Source organism: Octodon degus, unplaced genomic scaffold (genome assembly GCF_000260255.1).
Source record: "Octodon degus isolate 3935 unplaced genomic scaffold, OctDeg1.0 scaffold00010, whole genome shotgun sequence".
NCBI classification, from domain to species: domain Eukaryota; kingdom Metazoa; phylum Chordata; class Mammalia; order Rodentia; family Octodontidae; genus Octodon; species Octodon degus.
Window position 1 is genome coordinate 25,584,404 of NW_004524586.1, and position 9,948 is coordinate 25,594,351.

At 42.8% G+C, this 9,948-nt stretch overlaps 1 protein-coding gene across 3 annotated transcripts in view; it reads right to left on the reverse strand.

Moving 5' to 3' along the window:
- The window catches only part of Fam45a (family with sequence similarity 45 member A), a 27,177-nt gene that overhangs the window by 7,908 nt on the left and 9,321 nt on the right, over positions 1-9,948 (reverse strand). For 2 of the 3 annotated variants that reach the window (XM_004625632.2, XM_023709106.1), the window contains exons 3-6: positions 8,482-8,561; positions 4,162-4,310; positions 3,210-3,321; positions 439-539 (exon numbers count right to left, since the gene is read on the reverse strand). In XM_004625632.2, the coding sequence (XP_004625689.1) occupies positions 439-539; positions 3,210-3,321; positions 4,162-4,310; positions 8,482-8,561 (442 nt within the window). The remainder of the gene's footprint in view (positions 1-438; positions 540-3,209; positions 3,322-4,161; positions 4,311-8,481; positions 8,562-9,948) is intronic. The other variant, XM_023709107.1, reaches the window with a different exon arrangement.

A 9,948-nucleotide genomic window follows, 5' to 3' on the forward strand; every position in this document is an offset into this window, starting at 1 on the left:
GGGGAGATGGCTCAGTAGGATAAGCGCTTGACTGGCAAACGCAAGGATCTGAGTTCAATCCCCGGTTCCGCCAAAAAAGAAAAATTCAGAATCAGAAGGTAGAGCCAGGTGTGGTGACTTGCATCTGGGAAGCTGAGGTAGGATTATAAATTCAAGCTCAGCCTGGGAAACTTAGTTAAAACTCTTTTTCAAAAAATAAAGCAAAGTGTGAAGGCCCTAGCTTCAATCCTCAATACCATAAAGACAGACACAGACAGGCAGACAGAAGGAACTTGGGGCGAGGGCCACAGCTCCATGGTAGAGAGCTTGCACTACATGCACAAGGCCCTGGGTTCTATCCCAGCTCCTCAAGGAAAAAAAAAAAAAAAAGATTAAACTTTATAAGGTAACAAGAGAACCCTCTCTGAGCACTCTCCTCTCCAGGACGCACTAGCCTACCTGTGCACATCTGCAGGGCTTCCAGCTCATCAGCGCTGAGATGCACGTAAGAATGCAGGATGCTCCAGTCCTGTCGATGCCACACCAGGGCAGGCAGCGTCCTGGGAACCAAGGCAAAAGCTCAATCACATGGCTACTGGCCCACACCTTAGAGGCAGGCTCCATCTCTTTCTGAAGGAGGAAATGAGGAAGGTACAGCCCTACACTCGCTCACTCGGCAGGGGCGGAAGTGAGACCACACCTTGAAAATGCACACGTGTCCAGGTTTCACATTAAGGCAATGCCAGGTTTTACGTCTCTGCTTTTTGGGTCAGAGTGGCTACGCTGCAGACTGCCAGAGAGAGCAGCCAGGGACCTAAATCCAAAGTGTCCCTCGTAAGCAAGAAATTTTCTAAGCCAGCTGTGGCACTTGCCTACACTTCCACCACTTTGGGAGCGTGACACAGCAGGACTGAAAGTTCAAGTTCAGCCCAGGAATTTAGCGACTTAAGAGTCACTCTTATCTTAAAATAGAACAAAATATCAAAGGGCAGGGATGTAGCTCAATGCAAAGACCCTGGGTTCAATATCCAGTCCTGGGAGAAAAAAAACACTTGTAGCAAAACAAGTACTTCAGGAAAATGTGCTGAATTTGCCTGTGGGTTTGGGAATCTCCCAATACCCTATGACGCACAAGCTACAGCTATCTTAAAAAGTATAAAAGGAAAAGGTAATAGGGTAGAAAAATACAGCTCAAAATGGAGGAGAGCAGGGTGACAATTCTGTCAGTTTCACATAAGATGCGATCATAATTATAATCATTTCTAATGCCTTAAGGACAAGACATGTGCTGAGCACATTACATAAATTATTTCCAATTCTAAAAACAAACTTGGGGCTGGGGAGATAGCTCAGCAGAATAAGTACTTGCCTGGCAAGTGCAAGGGCCTGAGTTCAATCACTGGTTCCACAAAAAAACAAAAAACAAAATAAACAAAAACTTATTAATGAAAATATTAGTGGCCTTATTTTACAGATGAAGAAACTGAGGCTCAGAAACATTCAGTATCTTATATGTAGTCACAGAGCTAACAAGTCACCTTTCCAGGACTTTTTCTCCAGTACTGGGGGTTGAAACCCAGGGCCTCTGCACTGAGCAATATCCTGAAGTTGCGAAGCTGCCCAGGCTGGGCTCCAACTCATGATCCTCCTGCCTTAGCCTCCAGAGTGACTGGCTTACAGATGGGCACCACCATACTTGGCTCCCTTCCAGGATTTTAACCCAGGCCTTTCTCCTTTTCATTATCTTACCACTTACCTCTGCAAACCTCAATTTTCTCATTCATATAATAGAGTACTAATGCTTTCTTATCCAGTTCTTAGGAGGAGTAAGATAAGTTTAATAACTTAAGGTATCTTAATGTATCTTGTCGGGCGCCCTCCCGTCCAGCAGGAAAGCACTCAACACGATTTGTGCGGCGGAAAGGCTTTAATCGTTCTCCTGAGTGGCGCGCCCCGAGAGAGCACAGTTCCTCTCTCCGTCCCTCTTCCTGTCTCTGACCCTCCGCGTCGCGGAGCGTTTCTTTTATATCCTCACACTGTCCAATCGAGGGTTGATACATGTTACAGCGCCATTGGTTACAATCTCAGGGAAGGTATCTTACATCATTATAGGCGGGTGTATAGCGACTGCGGAAGCAGGAAATGAGCGCCATCTTGGCACACTCGGTGGGAGGGGTAATCTAGCGCAGGCTTCAAGGGCTGCAGCAGGCCTCACCCAATGGTCCCTAGGAGTTTTGGTTCTGAAGCCGCGATTCGCGGCATGGGCTCTCTACAGTATCTTACATAATGCGTGATATGCAATAAGCATGCACAAATGCTAACTTCTCCTGCTTTTAAAAAAGGATCTATGAGGGCCTGCCAGATAGCTCAGCAGACTAAAGTGCCTGCTTAGGCAGGCTCAGTGACTGGGTTCGACCCCCAGCGTGCCCTGCCGACCCCACTCCTGGGGCACACTGAGACTGGGTGTGGTAGTGCGCCTCTGTAATCCCAGTGCTCGGGAGGCTGAAAACAGAAGGATCACTAGGAGTCTGATCTCTGTAGTAAGACCCCGTAGACCCTGTGCTAAATACTTGAAAAATAAATAAAGATCCACGAACAAGTTAGACTTCATAAACAGCCCACCTTATTTTTCTTACAGTCTGACAAAACTAAACAAAAGGAGCAACTTAGTTCAAATAGAAGCAGAAACCCAGCCTGTGGTCCAGCTGCCTGTCTTTATAAATAAAGTTTTACACACAGTAAACTCATTCACTCATATCTGTCTGTGGTTGCTTTCGTGCCATCCAGGCAGGTGAGTAGTTGGGATGGAGGTTGTCAGGCTCACAAGCCTAAAATATTTTCTCTCTGGCAAGAAAATGTTTGCTAAAAAAAAAAAAAAAGGTTGCTAACACCATGCTTCAGAATAGTCCTATTTTTGGGCCAGGGAGATGGCTCAGTGGAAAAAGCGCTTCTCAGGCAAGCGCCTGAGTTCAATCCCCCGTTCTGCAAAAAAAAAAAAAAAAAAAAAGAATAGTCCTATTTCTACAGTGAAAGAATGATCTGTCCCAATTCAGTCACCTTGAACCACTAGATGTAAACTGAAGCATCAGACAACAATGGTACTTCATTTTCAGACTAATGTACTATGCTATTTATATCAAATGTGCTACAGAAGAGCGCACACAAGAACATCTAGCATTCCAAACTGTCTGCCAAGAAATGTTGCACTTTTTAATAATTAGTGACAATACCTGGTAAACTCCTGGACAGCTTCTATTTTGGGGTGATAGACGACAACTCGTTTTTTTAGCATCAGTGCCATGTGTAATATAACAGTTTCCATTCCAAACTGAGACACAATGTCTTTAAGAAAGAGCATAAAGACATTATATTAAGTATTATACAGTATAAAGTTTTTATCAAAATGAATTCTTATCAGAGAATGCAAAATTATTTTCAATACAGAGCATGTTTAGGCAAATACAAGCAGTACAGAGCACCTCATTCGGTGGATGGGCATATTTATCCTAAAGCTGGATGCACAGATGAAGTGGAATAAATGACGGGAAGGAGAAGCCCTGTCTTTCAGTGTCATGCAAAAGTCCTAATTAAAAAAAGAAATGTTCACTAACCCCCAGCGCATGACATTACTCAGTCGTTGGCAGCTAACTTGAAGAACACTGAATGGCTCAACAAGGTACCAAGACCGCAAAGGGCAGCAGATCCAGAGCAGAGGGGCAGGCACTAGGGAGGGGTGAGGAGGAGGCCTCGCCTTCGGAGCTCCTCCCTCCTCGCTCTCAAGGGCCCTGAAGGCCTCAGGCTGCCTCTGCTGTTCCGCATTTCCCAGCTCGTAGCTGGGCTGGGACTCTGGGCCAGAGGCTTGTTCATTCCAGATGAAAGAGACAACTGCTAAGATCTAGGGCAAGAACAACTAGGGAGGTCAGTAGAGACCCAAACCATGAAATGCAGCGTACTGGTGAAAAAACATTTCCCTAGTAACAGACTAGTATAGAAAGAATGTCCCCCAAGTGTTTTCCCTTGGCAAAATTCTAACTCAGTAAGGAAATATGGGAGTTGGAATACCTTCCTGTATAGGAAATACAAGAACAAATGAAAATAATGCATCGAATGAGGCACTAGTCCAGGGAGAGGTTGCCCTCGGCTCAGCATTTTGTTGTTGGCCTCACTTTTTCTTTCTCTTACCTTTGATGGAGCCTGCAAGGTATGCCTTTCGGGCATCAAAGTCCTTGCTCAGAAAAGAGCCATTTTCCTCACTCTGACATATCCCCTTTGTGAGAACTGCAATGTAACTCTCCATCATTTTAACTGGGCTTCCATGTTTCAAGTACATTCTGGAAGAAAGGCCAAAAACAGACTGTACTTTTACTTGGCATGAGTGACGTAGAGACAGGCAACAAGACTAGGCAAGGGTTCTTTTTTAAAACCCTAAAGCCAATTTGTGAACAGACTTCTGAATGCCTGAGTCTGTTCACAGCATTTATTACATCTCTAATTTAGTTAAAAACTCTACTTAATAAAACATGACAGATCTTTAACAGCTCTTTGAAGGCAGTCCTTTCCTTACATTTGGAGATGAGTTCTGTCGTCTCTCACAGCACAATTAACTATGGACTTTGCTTTTGCAGTGCTGGGGGTTGAATCCATTGGGCACAACAGATGAGGGGTCCACGACTTACAAGCCTAGCCCAACTATGATCTTGCCCCATTATTCTCAAGAACATCACATACTTATCGCTTTCACGTCTCATGTTCACCACTGGGGTTCTTAGTCATACAACTCTGTTTTATTGCTGCAATTTCCTTTGACAAGAAAGGAGTTTAATGCATTGTTCACAGAGAAAGCAGTCATTAGATGTCGAGCCCATACTTATTATCAGTGCTCCCAGAGGTAGCTATATTTAGATAATTAAGAAATCCAAGCTCTTTAAGTTTCCAGTGATAAATGCACATTAGAGACATTCATCATCAATCTGAGACTTCCAAAAACTGCTGACAGGAAACTGGCTACATTTATAGCCACATGTGGAGTCAGTCCCTTTCCCCTTGAAATCGCTGCCTGTGAACAAGTAAATTTTGCTTGAAAAACATGACTGGGGGCTGGGAGCACAGCTCAACGGCCGACAATGCCTATCATCAGGTGACCCTGGGGTCAACCCTCAGCAGGCCCCGCCCAATAAACCAGACCATGCCTGTTTTCAGCAAGTAATGTGACAAAGCATCAGAAAGAAAATAAAACAGATGTTTATGACAGACTACTTGAGAATTGTATTTACTGCAGACTGAGTGAAAAAAAGGAAAAATCTAGTATTTTAATAGATTACCAAATTTTGTCAATCATTACGTTTTTTAATTTGTAAAAATTTTTTCAATTGCTGGGCATGGTGGCGCACATCTGTAATCCCAGTACTTGGGAGGGTGAGGCAGGAGGATTATTGTGAATTTGAGACTAGGGTCGGCTACAAAGTGAGTACAAAGCCAGCCTAAACTGCATAGGAAGATCCTGTCTCAAAAAGATGGAGGGGCCAGGGAGATGGCGCAGTGGAATAAGCGCTTCCCTGGCAAGCGCAAGGACCTGAGTTCAATCCCTGGTTCCGCCAAAAAAAAAAAAAAAAGAAAGAAAGAAAAAAAAAATTCAATTGACCAATTGAGGAAAAAGAGGTGGAGAAAAATGAGTTCATATGTGAAAAATCCATAAACTAAAGTATAAACTTATAATGGAGGAACCTCCCTGCTAGGATATAAGAGATTGCAGGGGTTGTGGAGGTAGGGAAAAAAAAAAAAAAAACTTGTATTACTGGTATTTTTAAATTATATGCTTTATTACTAGTACCAAAAATGTTGATACTAGTAACTGGGCCAGCCAGATAGCTCAGAGGTCTAAAGTGCCTGCTTAGGCAGAGCACAGAGGCCAGGGTTCGATCTCAGATGTGCCATGCTGCCCCGCCCCCAGGGCGCACTGAGCCAGCAACTGAGACTGGGTGTGGTGGTGTGTGCCTGTAATCCCTGGGCTTGGGAGGCTGAAAACAGGAGAATCACTATGAGTCTGATTTATGTAGTGAGACCCTGTAGGCCTTGCAGACCCTGTACCAAATACATTAAAAAAAAAAAAAAAGTTGCCATTATTATAAAATTTTGTACAATACCATAAGCAAATACAGGAATAGATAAGACAAACATAAGAAAGTTGGTGAGGTAAGTGACTTCCTACAACTCTGGACCATGAGAGATGGAACAGACAGAAGAATTTCCCAAAATGACCTACAGGAGAACCACACAGGGCAACTCAGAGGACCTTCAGAAAGACACCCACAAGCTGCGACACCCAACCTGCACAGCTGATTCCAACTGAGCATAAAACCCTATTTCTCCCCAAAGCATGCGTAACTCCTATGAGTAGAAAACATAATACGCTAATTAAAAAATAAATAAATAAAAACCATACACACATCTGGACACAGCTATGCAGACCTGTAATTCCCACACTCTAGGAGGTTGAGGTAGGAGCCCTGCAAGTTTGAGCCCAGCCTGGACAACTTCATGACTTAGTGAGGCTCTGTCTCAAAATTAAAAAAAAAAAAAAAAAAAAAAAAAGAGCAGGCCAGTGAGAGCTGGGGATATCTGGCCTCACTTCCTCTGCCCCAGGGTGACAGAGGAGAGTCTACAGTGTTGCCGCACTGTGACACTGAGGAAGCTACACCCCCAGCCTGCCTTGTGGGGTCTGAAACAACCTTGCCTTCTAGAATATTCAGCCAAGGAACCTACCCTGATCCAATCAAATAAAATAGGAGACCAGTGTTTGTAGAAAAATACCTCTGGTATTTTTAGTTTATTGTCTGTGAATAGAATGACCTCCCTTTGTGTCTGTGCCACACTGGAAGACAACTGTTTATATTCCACAGTGAGCCATTGACAGTTCCTGAAATTTACCTCACAACAGCAAGAAGTCTCTCTTTTTTTTTTTTTAATGTTATTTATTTATTCACTTATTTGGTGGGGCCAGGGAGATGGCTCAGGGGAATAAGTGCTTCCCTGGCAAGCACAAGGGCCTGAGTTCAATCCCCGGTTCTGCCAAAAAAAAAAAAAAAAGCAAAAAAGATGTCCCTTCCGTTGTACTCAGACACACAGCACAGGGACAGGCTGGATGTTATTCACTTATTTGGTACAGGATCTCGCTACACAGCTCGGACTCATGGTGATTCTGTCTCAGCCTCCCCAGGGCTGAGATTACAGGTGTGCACTATCACGCCCAGTTTGGAGGTGGGCACAAGGTGCCTGGGGTTCTGGAGCAGGCACAGCATGTGGTGCCGGGGATCAGCTCATTGCACCTAGCTGTATAAACAGTAAAACCTCCTTTAGTCAAAGTACAATCTCACTGGAAACTCTTAGAAAATGAAGTTTTTGGTTTGGTTTCTTTCGTGTGTGCGTGCGTGTGTGTGTGTGTGTGTGTGTGCGTGTGCGCGCGTGCACGCTAGCAGGAGCATACAAGAATGAAAAAGGCAAAAAGGTAATAATTCATTGGACTTTGTTTTCCAGTATCAGGGATTGAACCCAGGCCCTTTAATGTTGTATACATTTCCACTGAGCCTCAGAATATCCCCAGCCTATTTATTTATTGGATTTACAAAGACAAAAAACATGAAATAATTCTCTTCAGCTCCCCACAAAACTACTGGGTGACAGCCTATGGGCTAGGTATTATACATACTACCTAGTTATAATTCTATCTAGTGATCAGGTTAAATACCAATAACACTAAAACTGAAGCCCCATTAAACTCTTTATCATTAAAGAAAAAGCCAATATCCCTAATATAATAAGAAAGATTTCATTAAGTCCACTAGAGGTACTAAGAAAATACAAGAGGTGGACTGGTATATTTTAGACAAATAATTTCAACATGAAGGGTGAAACTAAAGGAGTCTCCCTGAACTGTGCCTCACCACTCAGAATTTCCCACCCCTCAGCGCTGCAGCTGAGAACCACTTTCCTATGCTTTAACATAATTCAAGGGCTGGGGAGATGGCTCAGTAGAATAAGTGCTTGCCTGGCAAGCGCAAGGGCCTGAGTTCAATCCTTGGTACCACACACACACACAAAAATAATAATAAATAAATAAAAAACTGTCTCACACAAACCTAGCCACATATGGATGGCTTACCACTTCATAAGGTGCTTAACTTTCCACCCTGCGGAGGAAGCACCAAGCCTGGAAGTGGGGAGAAATAAAAGCCTCCAAAGTACCCAGGGACCCAACATGTCAGAAGCTGTAACTGCCCTGGCGAACTGCTTTTTCTCTCTCCCAAGGCCATTTTCCCAAATCACAGGAGAAATCAATACAGCAGAAGGGCAAGTCCTCTACAAAACAGCCTCTGCAGGGCTGGTCGAGATTTAATCGGGGAAGAGGGCTAATGTTTGCTTCCTCCATGTAGAAATCTGCTGTGTAACTATCAAAGGAGATCTCCATTTTGGTACATGAGCATTTAACATAGTTTTCATACAGACCTACACAATATCCTAGTGAAGGCGGCATATTTCTCTGGGTTAAAATCTTTGGCGGTCAGAACAATAGAAAAATGAGTCACCTGTCCAGAGAAACAAAAGAAGTACACTTTAAAAAGATACTTTAATGGAAGTTAATACATACTTTAATGAAATAATTTTATTTCTCTACTCTACCAGACCTCTGGTACAAGGCATATCAGCATTAAAAGGAAAAGACGATAATTTGAAAGCCCTCCCTTGCTTCTCTACAATTTTATCTGTAGCGTACATATGTTATATTATACTTACATTTATTTCCCACACAAGAGTATAAGTTTTAGAAAAGTTTTTTTCAAAAATACTTCATGGAGCCGGAGAGATGGCTCAGTGGAATAAGTGCTTGCCTGGCAAGCGCAAGGACCTGAGTTCAATCCCCAGTTCCGCCAAAAAAAAAAAAAAAAAAAAATCAAGAATAACTCAGCCATTATTGGATTCCTATTACTTTGTTAATTAAATTTTGTATCAATTCTAATTTTTTTTTTTTTTTTTACCATTTTACTAAAACACCTGCTCATGCAGAGCGCAGTGGCCGGGTTTCAATTTCCCTTGGGTGCTGTGCTGACCCTGCACCCAGGGCGTGCTGAGACAGTGGTTGGGCGTGGTGACACATGCCTGTAATCCCAGGGCTTGGGAGGCCGAAAACATGAGAATCACTATGAGTCTAATCTACATAGTGAGACCCTGTAGATTCTGTATTGAAATACATTAATTTTTTTTTTTTTTTTTAAATGAGGGGGGATATAGCTCAGCAGCATAAGAACCTGCCTGGCAAGTGCAAGGCTCAATCTCCTATACCACTAAATAAATAAAAATAAAAAGAATAACTCAGGAGGCAGAGGTAGGAGGATTGCTGGGAGTTCAAAGCTACCCTGGGCTACACAGTGAGTTCAAGGCCAGCCTGAACTATATGGGAAGACCCTGTCTCAAAAGCAACAGCAACAATAAAGCCTCCTATTTTTCCTCCTATTTAATATCCCCTAATTTCATCAAAACAGAAGTAGGATGGTAAACCAGACCTACCAATCAGCAACTCTTTTTCATTAAGGAGATAAAAGGATGGAAAACAAAACACATCTCAGTAACAAATAGTTGTTGAAATAATTCTGAACAGTACTCCAATCTAAAGAGTGCTACTTTGTTTCATTTACTTATTTGCTTCTACTACTGCAAATACAAATTTCTCATAATCATTTACCTGATATTTCCATCAGTGAGACCAAATTCAGAACTTCATAGAATGCAAAGCATTGAAGAAATACATTTTTTAAAAATCATAGTTTATGGGGCCAGGGAGATAGCTCAGCAGAATAAGCGCTTGCCTGGCAAGCGCAAGGGCCTGGGTTCAATCCCCAGTTCCACAAAAACATTTTATTTTATTTATTTATTTATTTTAACATTTATTTATTTATTGTGTGTGTGTGTGTGTGT